The sequence below is a fragment of the Wyeomyia smithii genome, chromosome 2 (genome assembly GCF_029784165.1).
Source record: "Wyeomyia smithii strain HCP4-BCI-WySm-NY-G18 chromosome 2, ASM2978416v1, whole genome shotgun sequence".
Taxonomy (NCBI): domain Eukaryota; kingdom Metazoa; phylum Arthropoda; class Insecta; order Diptera; family Culicidae; genus Wyeomyia; species Wyeomyia smithii.
Genome location: NC_073695.1, coordinates 226,677,453 through 226,693,905, shown reverse-complemented (window position 1 = coordinate 226,693,905; position 16,453 = coordinate 226,677,453). Strand labels below are relative to the sequence as shown.

The window sequence follows — 16,453 nt, the reverse complement described above, 5'->3', positions numbered from 1 at the left end:
GTCATCTTTTTTTAATATTCACTAATACGTTAAGAACGAAGTTCGTCGTCCAACATCGTTTACAACAAGCGAGCGTTGTCGGCTTGATAAGAAAGTGATGGTTTGTTTTGACGCTTCTTCCAATAAACAAAGCAAGCCGTTATGTGCGTTCATTAATGTGCCTCTGTAGGTGAGTGCTAGTAGCCAATAACAACATTTGCCATTTTTTCTGGAAAATTCTGGAATACAAGTTACTAACCGATGCATTGATTGAGTATATCGACTGCAGCCTGCGTGGGGCATAATAGATTCTTTATTCATTGGGCTTTCCCCACTGTCGTGCGATTGTTCGATTGACAAGTTCAACGGGATGCTAAATTGATAACTCAATCTAAGACATGAAATGCTTCACATTTGGTTTGATTATTTGTGACACATAGAGTCTGCAACTCGAACTTTCAAACTTGTCCTATTGTGTTTACAAACGATTTTCTAGTGGTTAATCATTAAATTTTGAAAACTTCGAGCCACGCCTTTCGAAATTCTGTTGCACGACCGGTTGTATTTATTATTAAAATAAGTGAATAAGCAGTGATATTTTTTTTTTGCTACGAGTAACTGAACATACAAGTCGATTATAACGAAGATAAACTGCTGCTAGAATGTGACCGTCCGTCACACCGTCCGCTAGTAAAATAAATTATTTGAGTCGAAAACAGACTCTTATAAATCCCCCTTATAATAATATCCTGAGAAGGACAGCTTGTTGTTTCATCGAAAATCAGATACGTTGATCGGAAATCGCTGCTAAGATGTGACTGCCCCTCGCACCGACCGCTAGTGAAATGATTGAAGCATGCTCTTTGATTGCCCACCTTGCGCTTCAACAAGGTTTTACAACTCACACTCTAACGAAAAATCGAATCACAAATTTCTGTATTTGGGTGGATTCGTAGTTAATTTTTTAATTGTTTCTTGCAAGTGCGAAGGAAAACTAACGGAGTGATAAGCGTATGAAATTAGCACCCTATAAAACTTCCTTAAAGACGTAGTGCTACGTCAAAAGCTCCAAAATGAAAACAAAGTTCCACAGGGGAGAGACACAGTCCCTTTGGTCCCTTTCAATATCGAATGTTTCAGTACAATTGAAGCAGATATTGCTAAATTGTTTGCTGAGTGAACGCAATACAATATGTTGCAAATTTTCGACACTGCCAACGAAAATGACAAAAACAGCATTTTCAAGCATCTCAAGTTGAAAAGACCTTCACTTTTTCAATGTCAATGTTTTCGGTAATATTTTTGGTAAACCAGATATTTAGTTATGTTTAGAAAATCGGGTAAAAGATTTCAAAATACTCTATTAGAACGTCAAAAACAGATAAGCTTTTCTTATTTTTCCGAGAAAAAAAAAACACAAAATAATCCATCTAGTAGTGTGATCTGGCCTTTCTAATTCCGAATCTATTATGTGTTGAAACGCAGCTAGTAAATGGTCACGGTGAAACAACTTTTCATTGCGATAATCGTCCTTTTTTGCTTCTGACGGTGGCAAGGCACGTTGTCTCAATACATTCTTGAACTAACATGTCAAACAAGTACTTACCACCACGACGTTTTTTTCCTTAAACGTATTTTGACATTTTTTCTAGAAATGAGAATTACGCACTTTGTGAGCGAATATTTTGAAAATTACTTATATCATTGATCTTATAATGATATTCTTATAATCGCCAAATGAATGGCAGTGTGCATATCTTCGATGCACGAATTTAAAATAACTATTTTTTCTATGTGTGAGAGCCGACGGTCGTTTTACTTTTATATCTAATAATCCTTATGTCTTTCTTTTCCCTCAAACTAATAATTTTTTGACAACCAACAATCGTACCAAATATCCAATACAAAAGTGTTAAATTTCGTGATACAATTGAGCTTATTGATTTTGTTCGCTTCGTTTCTAAAGTTTATACGACTGAATGAAATTTTCGAAATTGAGGGAATATTCACCGTAATTTTTGTCCAGTATGAGCGCAGTAGCAAACTTTTGCATTACACTTTTTTTTTCTCTTTTGTGCTGTGTTTCTGTTGCTCGCAGAAAAACTAACACACTTGCTGTGTACTTCACAGCTGAGCGAACAAGAGTGGTGAATCACTCTAGGAAGAATACACAAAAGTACGCCGCAGTGTGCACTGCTGAGATAAATTCGATCGCATTCGAAGAGTTTTGATTTGCAAAGCAAATAACGCAATTTGCTTTTCTGCCTGGATGCTCTCCTCATTTGAACACACTTAAGGTCTCTTAAGCACAGTGAAAGCACTGCAGCTTTGTGTAGTTGTTGAGCGCAATGTGCTTTCGTGTGAGTAAGCTAACACCAGTTTATTATCTCTCTGGAGAGATATTTCAGATTCCACCACGGTGTTCTTTGCTCTGCTCTGCTCTGATCTGATTCGCTGATCTCTTCAAGCAAGTGCTGCGCTTTGCTCACCAGTGTTAGGTCGATGTTATACAGAAGACCAGGTTTTCATTGTTGATATTATTCCTCACGTGAGACGCAGTTCACGCCGCAGTGTTTCCAGTATAACATCGTCCTTAGAGCAGTTGCATTTGCAGTGGAACAAAACCTCCTATACGGTAGTGTTTCTCTGAGGAGAAAAGACAAGCCTGCCAGACGCTTTTCTAAAATCCAAGATGACGGCTTCCTGTTTCTACAATACAACCTAAAATGGACAAATACTTCTCAATGTGGATATTTTAGAAGCCGGTATGATGCACAGAGTCCGGGAACTAGACTCTAGATTACACTTTTTTAAATCTGGAATTGGGATCTACGATTTTTGAGAAACATCCTGAAATTTTCAAACACAATCCAATAAAGGTACTTCCACCACGTGCGTTTTGAAAATATGGATGCAGTATTTGAAGTAATAATTAAAGCATGATATGTGAAATTTAATGTTATTCTTGTGATCTGAGTTGTATCAAAGGGGCAGTGAAATGATTCTTGAAACATTTTAATCGCCGGGAATGATCAACTAGTACATTTTATAGTTTCAGTGATATTGAGACCAGTGCTGATAAAAGTCATTTTCCCCAGCAAAATTCTACGAAAATTACAGCCAATCATTTTCAATTTTCACTTCCAATGATCGCAGCACTCTTTCAGATACACTAGATTTTCGTCCTAGTAACGTGCTGTTATACTCAGATGAAATAGATCGCGCGCATCGTTCACGGTTACGGAATAAAATTTGACGACAAATCCAACCAAATGATCTTCACTTCAAAGCGAAAAAGAAAAACAAACAGTCCACTCAACCAAAATAAACCTCACCGAAACACATTTTCACTGACTCTGACCGATGCCTTGACAATCTTCGTTAACTGATAAACTGATTTTGTTGTCTTGCTTTCATCGCATGAAATATAATGAGGTGTTTTGACAGTTCACTTCCATGCAAAAAGCGGGAAAGGAGAACTCTGAAAGGATTGTAAAAAAATAACGTTTGTGGATGCTTTTTTTCACTTTCACTCAAGAGTGTCAACAAATATCAACCCTGATTGAGACCAAATATTTTGTTCAAAGCAGTTGGTTTTAAACAATCTCTGGGTTACGTTTCTTTTCATAAGTTTTGAAACACCTATTAATTTATTTTAAATTCATCGCTTGTGAGATTGAGAGATAACCCGTTACACGATTATTAAATCTATATAATCTCGTGTTCGGGTTGGCTTCATAATTCATAATTCATAATTTTTTTTTCTGAAAAAAAAAAAGATAAACGAAAAATTAAAAATTATTTAGGGAAACTGCTCCATTATTCATTTCAGCCCATATATCCATCTCACACAACATGAATAGACAATTGAAAACAGGAAAAACGCATATTTTCTTACTAAACTAATCTGCTAATTCTTCAAAAAATCAAAAAAAAAATTTTTTTTACATGTGTACATTTTTTTCGGAAAGACAAAATTATTATCTACAACTTTGCCGAGGACGTCACACCGATAAAACGAACCATTTTGGCCCTAAAAATATTTGTAACCATCAATACCTTCCCAAAATAGCATTTTTCAATAGCTTCTCATTTGTAATCATCAATGCTTCCCCTAAATAACATTTTTCAATAGATTTTCAAAAATGAGTCGTGTTTTAAAGAATTAACTCAATAGCACAATGCCTATAGAAACGTCTATGCAAAGTTTCAGCCAAATCAAAAAACACAATCTGAAAAAAAATATTAAAACTGGGACACTTTTGTGGAATTGCTCTGTTTTTACAATTTGATACAAATTGGCTATAGTAAAAGTCCGATTTTAATAAAATAACCAAAGCGTTAAGAGCGGTCCAGCCATCTCTGAGAAAATTACTTAAAATATAAAAATCTTCAAAACACGATTCTTTTCATAACTTTTGATCCACCTGTTTAATAATTACAAAACCTATTAGTTACGGGTTCGGAAGACAGCCGTTGATTTGATTCTTTTTAGGTCATCGTGAATAAATACAAATTTGCATCGAAAAATTTGTTCTAGTTTAAATATACCCGTACAGATTCAATAGATTCATCGTGGAAAAATAACATTCAAAAATGCGTAAAGCTTTGTTTTGCATGGTAAAACTTCAAATTGGTTCAAAATCCATCTAAAAAAATTATCGCCCATTAAAATAAATTCGCTGCACTCGGTCAGAACTTGTTCGTACGCTTGTTCTGTTTCAAAGTCCTGCCTGGAGGGATGTCGATGTTTGCCCTTTTGATTTTCGCTAGTAGTTTTCGTTTGTTTTGTTTTCCGGTAAAGTTCAGCCAAATTACGTACCATGGATTTCGAACATTTGAGATACATTGCATACCTTCTTCCTCCTGACCTCCTGAGTTTCACATGAGTGTGCACGTGAATTTCTTAACGCTTCACGTCTTAATATAATTTATAACAAAGCGGCGTATTATCTTTTTCTTATACAACAATCGTATTTATAAAATTAATTTTAAGTTTATCACCAACTAACTGCTTTATCTTTTTCACGTTATCTTTAAGGTTACTATATGTTAAGCCGAAATCAGCCAACCAGCGGCGTTTTATCAAAGCTCTTATCTTGCTCAGAGGCTTATTTGATAAAAAAGGCTGTCGTCATCGGCATCGTCACCCGCAGGATAAATAGCGGCTGCACTTATTATCAATATCGTCCCGATTACCCTGCACTACATCAAGTCGATAAGAATCCAGGTTCAAAATTAAATCACTATTAATTAAAACCGTAGCTGCAGTCACCGTCACTTCGGGAGGCATTCAGCTGCATCGAATCCATAGCCAAAGTGCCACTAGCCTACCAGGTACACACTTCGCGTGAATATTAAGAGGCGCTTCTGTTGTCATCGCAAAACGGCGAGCCGCATCTTCATATGCACGACTGTCGAGAGGTCGGCTATTAACGTGAGACGGCCGGTATCCGCAAAAAAGCTCCTTCAATTGCACGTCGCTCGTCGGAATTTGCGGCTCTAGTTGTATAGTGTGGTGCGATCCATGTGTGAGTGAGAGTTGTATGCTGTAGCGGAGAGCTTGAAGCGCGAATTAATAATATATACCCGGCTGATAGGCCGCGAGCTAACCAGTCCAGTGCCGGTCGCGAATGAATCCACAACTTGGATTGAGTCGGCTCGAATCATACAACTGAAAGTTCCCATAGTATACAATACGCGTCCCAGCGCAGCACAAGGGGGAAAGCAAGGAGAAAATATACTTATATGTAGTTTTTTTCCCCACTCGAGTTTGTGTACATCCAAATTAACTACTAAGAAAAAAGGGAAAATCGACGCGACGAAAAACCGTTTAGAAACCAAGCAAAGGACTGGTTTTTTTTTCCTGTTGAGTAGTTTCTGTATTCTTTGACTTGGTTCATTTATTTATTAGGAAAATAACACTCTGTGTTGTGTATACGGTGTGAAGGTTAAGTTCGTATGTGAATAATTTACCATAGTGAGAAAAGGTTTTATAACCCCTTCATCGATAGTGCAAGTGGAAAAAATCAGTTCAAAATGAAGGATATCGTTGCATGTAAAAATTTAATCAATAAGGATACTCTCTATAAAGATGTTGTTATAATTGGTAAGTTAGCACGATTTCTCGTTGTTGTCATTGTTAATTTAGATAATCTCAATGGTGCTGCTGTTGCTGCTGATGACGATGAACACAATATTTAACACTGCTGGGACAAAATTGCATGTCATTGCTAATGAAACCGGTCGGAAGGCGTTCATTCATGAAGGCCGGGGAAAACGTGGTTTCAGGCTAACAAAAGCGTTCACCGCGAGAGCGCATAAAATATGCCCGCTATTCGGGTTATTCGCGTTGAAAGAGATTTTGAAGGCTGTTCGCACCTACGTGAACACTCATATGTAATTGTCAAAATGTGCGTGATGACAAAAGCAAAAATATTTTCTTCCTTCTTTTTCGCATGCAAAAACCAAACAAATATCAGCAACACCGTCAACACGAATAGTGTTCGATTGATCGGTCGATGTGAGGAAGTCTGTTAAACTTCTGTTGGGGTTTTGCCAAGTAGTGCACAAAGCAATTATTGATGCTAGTTCCGATTCCTGTTTCTAATTGTGTGTTGTTTAAACTGGCGAAGCGAATATCGCAGTGACTTAGATTTCTCAGAAAATTTGGTAGTGCAAATGTGTATAATTTCTTAGATAAACCCTGTCGTAAGGCACGTTCTATTTGAATCGAAACAAACTGGCGTAATCGTGACCAAAAGCTTGACGCCTGCGTTGGGAGAGCTTGAAAATAGCTCAAAAGTGTTATCTTCTTCTGAATGTTATAAAATAGGTCAAATAGTTGTATGGTCACAACCGGTGTTTTTAGTTTATTGAAAAACTCATAAAATCAATCCCAACTTGAAATATGACCGGAACTCAGCACAGTTCGTGCTGTTTAGTTTTCTACTCGAGAGATAACAAGTACAGAATTGACTTTCCAAGAACCGTCTAGAATTAGGTCAACTTCAGATTCCAACGCTTTAAGTTACAATTCAATGTCATGTTAATCTCAATTTCCAGTAGTGTCCTGTTCGGAAGACAAAGTCAGTCTGGTAGGCGTGGGTTATATCGGTTATCATGTCATAGTCATATTACGTGACAGTACGTTTTTTTATTCCATTGTTAAAACATTGCAGACTGGTTTCTAAATTACGACTTACATTCCTACACTGAAATAGCCTCATCCATCAGAATCAACTTCGATGGATCACTGGACATAATGACATTCCGGCGGGAGTCGTCAATTCATATTTCCCCCCATCACTGGGTATTCTGTTGTATTCATGTAGGCGGCTCCATGGTGATCAAATTTAATTATGATACACCTCCAATGGGGGCACGATAAGATATATCGGTTCTGATAGCAGACAGAACAACTTTCCACGATGACGCGCCGTTTTCACCGGATTAGATATGGTTCTGACGTGAATGTAGATTAGAATTCTGTTTCGTACAGTTGTTGCGTTGTTGTGTCTTTCACCGATTACCATGAGTAGCCTTTTTCCTAAGCTTAATATAAATCTAAAATGCGGTAATCTATCCGTTTTTTATTACTTCAAGATTAAATTTATGGTTTGTGGTTAGAGATTTGAACGACGGCTGCGGTTTTACGTCTTAAAAAATGATTCCAGAAAAAGCTAGAGATTCTCAATCACTTTTCATAAATATTCATGTTTGAACATCCTAAAAAAATCTTGTTCCTACATGTTTTTTTCCAGAAACTAGTCACTCTCACCGATTGGTCATACTCTCGCCACTTAGTTCTAGTTTCTGTATAGTGATGATCTATTTCCAGTGACGCTGCATAATATCAAACGAGACCAATGCACGAGAACAGTCTCTCGATAACGATCGCGCCCAGTAAGAATTGTCGGGCCGATGTCGGACCAATTCGCGTCCGATTCTCCGATAGATCGGTCCGACAACGGGTGGACATTTCGCTCAACATCGGTCCGATATCGTGCTCAAATGCAACAAAAATGTCGGACCAGGGTTCATTCGCTCCTAGGGGTTCATTCGTCTTCGTGCGTCGCGGGCGAGAGGGAAGTTTAGTTGTGTTTGTTTTGAAGCAAGTCCGGTGCGGCTGGCATGCGGACTTGGTCAAAACAAACACAACCAAACTTCTCCTGCCGCAAAGAGATCACGATGGCGGGGTGTGCGATTCAATCTTCATTGTATGCGACGCAGCAACGGCGGTGTGCAGGTTGCTTTGTTTTGATTGTTTTGATAGCGCGGTTTTGGATTAGAGCGCTTCATTTATTTTAGGATGGTGCATGATTAATTATTTTTATCCACTATATAAAAATGGATTTACGTAACGCAGATTTTATTGATATTATTCCCGCCGTTACTGAGGTGCACAATAAGCACCATCATTTTAAGTCAAGAAAGTAAGCGGTGACATGTGCGTTTTATTGCAATAAAATATTTGTAGAGTTCGGAACAATATATTTGTGAAACATTTAGGGTTTCTTAATAATAAAAATTGTGATATCTTTCACATAACGTAAAACGTGGTGGCGGGGCTGTGCGATTCAAACCTCATTGTGTGCGATGCAACAACGGCGATGTGCAGGTTGCTTTATTTTGATTATTTTGATAGCGCAGTGTTGGATTAGAGCGCTTCATTTATTTTAGGATGGTGCATGATTAATTATTTTAATCCACTATATAAAAATGGATTTACGTAACGCAGATTTTATTGATGTTGTTTCCGACGTTACCGAGGTGCACAATAAGCACCATCATTTTAAATCGTTTAAAATCAAGAAAGTAAGCGGTGACATGTACGTTTTATTGCAAGAAAATATTCGTTGAGTTCAAAACAATATATTTGTGAAACATTTAGGGTTTCTAAATTATAAAAATTGTGATATCAGTCGCATAATGTAGAACGTGGTGGCGGGGCTGTGCAATTTATACCTAGTGGTATGCGACACAGCAGCGGCGGTGTACAGATTGCTTTGTTTTGATTATTTTGATAGCGCAGTATTGAATTAGAGGGCTTCATTCATACGATGCTTCATGATTAATCTACTATATTAAAATGGAATTACGTAATGCAGATCTTATTGATATCATTCCCGCCATTTTTGAGGTGCAATGGTAATGGTAATTATTTTAAATCGTTCTAAGTCATAAAAGTAAGCTTTGACGTGTACGTTCTATTGCAAGAAAATATTCGTAGAGTTCGAAACAATATATTTGTAAAACATTTAGGGTTTCTTAATAATAAAAATTGTTATATTATTCACATAACGTAAAACGTGGTGACGGGGCTATGCGATTCAAACCTCGTTATGTGCGATGCAGCAACGGCGAGGTAGCTTTGTTTGTTTTGATTATACAGGTTGCTTTGTTTTGATTGTTTTGATAGCGCAATATTGGGTTAGAGCGCTTCATTTATAGGATGGTGCATGATTATTTATTTTTATCCACTATATAAAAATGGATTTACGCAACGCAGATTTTATTGATATTATTCCCGCCGTTACTGAGGTGCACAATAAGCACCATAATTTTAAATTGTTTCAAATCAAAAAAAGTAAGCTGTTACATGTACGTTTTGTTACAAGAAAACATTCGTAGAGTTTGAAGAATATATTTGTGAAACATGTAGGGTTTCTTAAGAATTAAAACTGTGATATCATTCACATAATGTAAAACGTGGCGGCGGGGCTGTGCGAATTATACCTACTGGGGTGCGACGCAACAACGACGATGTGTAGGTTGCTTTGTTTTGATTATTTTGATAGCGCAGTATTGGATTAGAGCACTTCATTTATAGGATGGCGCATGATTAATTATTTTTATCTACTATATAAAAATGAAATTTAGTAACGCCGAGCTTATTGATACTATTCCCGCCGTTTCTAAGGTACACAATAAGCACCATGTTATAATAAAAATTGTGATTTTTTTCTTCATCTAAATGATAAAAATTGTGATATCATTCACATAACATTAAACATGAATAAAACCTGACTTTTTTTCGTTCAACCTTCAACGTTCACCATATAATTCGAAATTCAAAGCGATGGCATGTGGTTGATATTCAGACGAGGCATTCGAGAAGAAATTATAGGTATTTGATTACTAAAGAAATAATTCACAAGACTTCGAAAAAACATGAAAAACCGTGACTTTTCATGCTTGATTTACCTCTAAATCAAAGTCTGAAGCGATGATTTGTGTTTTTTTTTCTATAATAAAATGTTTGTTATTGTTTCGGATAGACATGTGTGGGAAAGTTATGGTTTTTTTTACTAAAAACTGGGCTTATAATGCAAAATCATGTCGTTTATGCTCTATTTTACTTTAAAACGTAGTTCTTTTTTTTCTACATTAAAATGGTCGGATAAATATTTGAGGAGAAATATGTTTCACGCATATTTCAAGCAGTTTTGTGAATAATGACTTTTAATGCTCAAACTTCATCTAAATCAAAATTAAGAGCGATGATATGTTTTTTTTTTCAAAAAAAATGTTTGATGATGTTTAATAGAGACATTTGAGGAGAAACAACAGGTACCTGATAACTAAAAATTGAGATATTTTTCACTACATAAAACATTCATAATGATGATATTTATTGCGTGATTCGCCTCTAACTCGAATTTCAAAGCAATGACATAAAGTTATTTCTTACATTAAAATGTTCGGTAATGCTTAGCAATGAAATTTGTGGATGTATGACAAATGAAGAAAATATGGAAATATCTCAATTTAACTCAATCTGATAAATAAAAATGAGATATTATTCATAAAATTACGAAGACATGTAAAATCATGAAAGTTAGTAGCCCCAAAATCGATAAATTTTAATCACATTAAATCGTTGATTCAAATGTGCACGCGAAGTGATGTTTTTGAATATCCATATTCTAAGCACCGATCTTATTTTTCCGCGTTTCGAACTTATGCGGTTTTTTACGCTAAACGGTGCACTAGATGCGACATTATGCGCATTGTGCATAAGGTAAAAAAATCTAATGTCGCACGCAAAACATTTTTTTTAATTTTCTGCTGGAACGGTATAATATATGACAAATATATGTGTGCCGCCAATCTCAGACACGAAGCTATTTTCATCAAATACGTAACTACAAACATTGTAACAATCGTGATTGATCTTGCAGATTATTAGACCTAAACTTAAAAATAAAAAAAAAACAACCCTAAATGGTCATCTTATATCAACTCCAGCTGCCATATTTATTTTGTGATGGTAATTTCCGGTTTTTGGCGAACAGCCCGAGGTAGTCAAATACCATCCAATCTTAGTGTTTTCAGAAACAGGATGATGCCCAGAGGCCAGAAATTATTCACAACAGCCCAATAGATTTTGTATTTAAAATGACGATTGGAGTATCAGAGGTGAAACGTAATATTTCTGAAGTGAAGTGCGGCAGAGAAATATAAAAAAAAATGATTCGTATAACCGTTATGTGCTTGACGGAGTACCCGGGTACCTTTTAAAGTTTCATAAAACGGAATTTCATAGTTCACTGCAATCAAAGCTCATTAAAAGGGAACTTTTGATAACATTAATTTTTATGTAATAACAATATTCCTAACGGGGTACCCGCGTACCCATAGATTGTAATTCTTGTAACATTGACAATTATCTTCCGATTTCGACACTTTTAGCATCAAAAGATTCAGTTACTTCTCTGCATTGAAATCAGATTCAGCGGTGCCTCGAAAGAATTTTCTCATTGCCGAAAATCTGGGTTTTCGGAGATATGTTGCAAAACTGAAGAATTTCATGAATTTTGGAGCAGAATCTTACAACTATTGGTCCGAAGTTTATAAAACTACTTCCATAGGCCATTTTTATGGTGTTATAGTGATATGCCTTCGAAATGACCCTTACGGAACAGATTACACCGGGGCTTCTAGTGGACATACAAAACAATTGGATAGCACAATGTCACATACTATCCATTATGAATATTTTCAAAACCGGTATTATATCTAGAGACTGTCAAACGAACCCCGACGCCATTTTGCATTCCTAAATGGCCACTTCCGCTATCTGGAAGAGAATATAGATAATTCCGAAATCGGGATGGTGCCTATAGACCGGAAATCAACTCCAGACGCAATTTAGAAAACCGAGATGGTGACTTCCGGTTTCTGGAAAACAGCCATAATTGACTAAATACCACCCTATATGAGTACTTTCGGAATCGAAATGATGTCCGGAGACCTGAAAACGACCTCAGCGGCCATTTAGAGTATCAAAATGGCGACCTCCGGTTTCTGTAAAAGATTAAAAAATGGCCGAATGCCAGCCAAGATGGGTATATCCGGAACGTGAGGCATCAATTGTAATTATTCCAATAATATTATCAAATATTCATAAAAATCCTCAGTTTCAAAACATATTACCGAAAAAAACGGATTTCCGAGAGTGAGAATTTCTTTTCGGAGCACCGCTGACACTGATTCCAATGGAGATGGTAGAGTTGCTGAATCTTTGAGTACTAAAACTATTGAAATCAGATGAAAATTGCGAAAGTTACAAGAGTTTCAATTTATGGATACCCGGGTACCCGTCGGGCATTTAAGGGTGTTTTTTGTCGAGCACATAACAGTTAATTTCAATGCTATCCCGAGCATCGCCGGAAGGGTTCAACTAGTAAATAATATCGAATCAATTATTATATTTAATAAAAGGTGTGTATCATTATCACAAAGTCGCAGGTGTTTGAGTTCATGAATAATTAGACTTGTGTAGGTCATTGGCATATCCAGGTGCGACAGCCGAAGTGATGACGTGCCTCTAATTTTTAATACAGCGCTATTTCGATCTTGTTCACACCAAACCGCCGTGTAATGTCCGGGACAGTGTCGTGTTGTCGCCGTGCGAATGAAAAATATCGTTGCCGACGATATTTTTTGCTTCCCGGAGAGTGCACGGCAGCAACTTGCGAAGTTTTTACTAGAGTAATCGCTCTTATATTAATCTCATCACGCCTTTCTGATAAATTTATCGTCAAATTTTACCATATTTTCAACGTAAAACTTTCAACCACTTGACAAAATCGAGAAGCAAATAGATTTACTTTCAAAATTTGCAGAAATTTTACGGGAAATTGAACAAATGAGAGAAATAAGATTAATATAGGTGCACCTAGGTGCTGAGAAGAAGAATGGAACGATTACACTATGTTGCAGTGAAATATTTTCGTTTTTTTTTATTGCATTCGCACCACGGCTTGGACACTGCCCGGAAGCAGTGGGAATAGCGCTTAATTCACATATAACTTTATATATACAACCAAGACGTGGACAGGTATGACAAGAGTGAATAGATAGAGTGGCGCAGAGTCTGAAGCAAGAACAACCAAACGAACCGGTAAACGCTTAACCAAACGAGCAAAGTAAATAAACTTCACTACTACACTAGACTTGTCGGAAAGGGTATTGTAATCATTAAACAAAAGTTTACAATAAATTTAATTTTTACTCTTTGTGTTTATTTTAATCATTTTAACATCTAAAATACCGTAAACAGATTAAATTGAATTGAATTAAGATTTTTTTTTTGTTTATTAACTGGAATCATTTCCTGGTAATTGTGTTGACTTGTTTGCCCGATCGATGTCGCAATCGCTGAACCGTTCGTATCTAAGAAGTAAAATAAAGTAAAAACGTAAGCAACTGTTCTTATAACGGGAACATTAAATTTTTACCTTAGCATTTCCGCAGAGACAAGTCTACCAATCCGTTTGGAGCTTTCTGAACTTTCCAGTTGATCGTTGAACCATGGTGTAATGTTGTTCCAAGAGTTTCCAAGGAGCTGCTTAGAGGCAACAATTCATCGTCGGTACCAGTCCCAGCAACAGTCGCAATAGTCCCAGCAGCAGCAGTAGTCTCAAAGTCTTTTGTCTACCATCGACAACAATTTTACCATGGAAGACATTGTCAGTGACTTCTAAATTTATGAAAAATGCCTAAAAAATTTGCTGTTAAGATACATAACAATGAATGAAAATGACAAACACAGGGTTTTTTATTATTCTGAACAATGATATTTAAATTGTGATGATATTGAAATTGATGTATTCACAATGAAAAACATAAACTATGTACAATTACAGCAACTTTTAAGTTTTTTTTTCTGTATTTTTTTTTCGAGTGCCCTTTGTGCTGGTTTGTTTCACTTGAGTTCGGCATTGGGAAGCTTGAAGCACACCAGATATAGGTCTCAGCTTCCTGTTGGCTGCGGCCACATACAGATCCTGCTCGTAATTAATATAAAGCATCCGCTTAACAAAGCGGACTATGTAGCCTTGCGGCTATGCAGCTCCCCACTTCGAACTACCGATGCTCGTGGTACGCATTTTTTATATTTCAGTCAAATAGTCTAATTATTTTCGATAAAGAATTTATTTTTATCAAACTTATTATTCAATTAGTATGCTATGCAGTATTTTGTTGAGTCATTGATAGAATATTGCATTTTTACAAGAGTAAAAAATTGTTTGCTCGATTTGATCAGTGAACCAACTTCAGCGTGATTCGAACCGGGATCATTCTTTCTCTTCCATCAGAAGTAAAATCCATTGAAATCTAGAAACACTGAGATCTATCAAAGTGTATCATGAAAAACACTGAAACTGGTTCGAACCAGGTTTAAAAACCCTGCATTTATTCATCTGCTTTGCGCCTCGGCTATGTTCTAGAACTGATGCACTTTTTGTTGTTTTCAATAGAAACGCCTAAACAAGGATTTGAATTCAAAGTTCTTAAGTCTTTTTATATACTTGTGTGCTCGCGATCAAAAGTATTTTTTCTTTCTTTAGAGTTAAAAAGTTAATGAGTTTTTTTTAAATAACGAGATCTTACCTTTTTTTTCAAAAGAAAATATTAATAACTGGACCCACTGGAGTTCATGTACCAAAATATAATTTTTCCGACATTCCTCGCGATGAGCATGATACAGAAAGAACTACTTGCCAGAAACACGAAAAATCCTGTCCGCTATACCTGCACGAAGGATTTTGCATCATTAACTTTAAATCGGTTCTACTGCTCAGACATCCTTTAAATCGGTTCTACTGCTCCAGACACCTCCCAGATGGTCTCGAGGTACGATGCTGGCCTAACAAACCAGTCGTCGTAGGTTCGAGTCTCGACTCGGGAGAGACTGTTAGTGTCAGTAGGATCGTAGCGCTAGCCCCGCAATTGTCCCGTATATACACTAAACAGTTGGCTGCGAAGTCTGTGTTTAATAAACAAAAGGTCGAGTTCCGAATCGGAATGTAGCACCAAGGCTTTGCTTTTTTTACTGCTCAGACCTTTCTGATTTTTAAAGGAAATTGATTCAATCGTGGAGAAATAAAAAACAAATTAAGATATTTTGATTTTTGCCTTTCTCCTAGAAAGGTATAGCAATCACTGGAAAAACCAATAGTATAAAAGTGGTCCCAATGGCCGAATGTCATATACTACTCGACCCCTTTCGACGAACTGAGCATTTTCTGTATGTATGTATGTATGTGTGTATGTGTGTGTGTATGTGCAATTTTTTTTTTCTCACTCACTTTTCTCAGAGATGGCTGGACCGATTTTCATAAAATTAATGCAAATGAAAGGTCTAGTTGCGCCATAGGTTGCTATTAAATTTCATCGTAATCGGATTTTTAGTTCAGAGGTTATGTATCAAAATGTAAAAATCACGAAACATCAATATCTCAGAAACCACACAACCGATTTGAACAAAACTGGTTTTAAATGATCGGGCTGTCTCCAGAACCCTTAACTTTTAAATTTCGTTATGATTGAACATATGGTTCAAAAGTTATGTAAAGAAAAGTTATCCTGAGATTGTTTAAACTCACTCATTTTTCTCAGAGATGGCTGAATCGATTTTCACAAAATTAGTGTCAAATGAAAGGTCTAGTTGCCCCATAGGTTGCTATTGAATTTCATTGCAATCGGATTGTAACTTTGTACGTTGTTCATAAAAATGTGAAATCACATAATGAAAGTAAACACATTGACTTTCTCCCAACGATCACTGGCTAAATGAAAGGTAGTAAAGTGATTCAAATGGCCGAATGTCATATGCTACTCGACTCAGTTCGACGAATCGAGCATTTTCTGCATGTATGCATGTATAGTCACACACACACACATATACGTGTGTGTGAATGTGGGTGTGTACGTGTGTATGTGCACCTTTTTTCGCACTCACTTCTCTCAGAGATGGTCTGACCGATTCTTTCTATCATGGTGTCAAATGAAGGGTCTATTTGCCGCTTAGGTTGCTATTGAATTTCATTGTAATCAAACTTTTAGTTTTGGCGCTGCGTCAGAATGTGAAAAACGCTCTTATATCTCAGAAGCTATGAACATAGTTGAATTCAAATTAATAGGCTTTTTAACCCTTAAACAATGAGTATCATAATGTTTTAAC

General features: G+C 36.5%; 1 protein-coding gene across 1 annotated transcript in view; it reads left to right on the top strand.

The window, feature by feature from the left end:
* Positions 1-16,453, top strand: part of LOC129722057 (oxidative stress-induced growth inhibitor 2-like) — a 70,835-nt gene that overhangs the window by 26,412 nt on the left and 27,970 nt on the right. The window contains exon 3 of the mRNA XM_055675269.1: positions 5,021-6,088. Within this exon, the coding sequence (XP_055531244.1) occupies positions 6,019-6,088 (70 nt within the window). The 5' untranslated portion in view covers positions 5,021-6,018. The remainder of the gene's footprint in view (positions 1-5,020; positions 6,089-16,453) is intronic.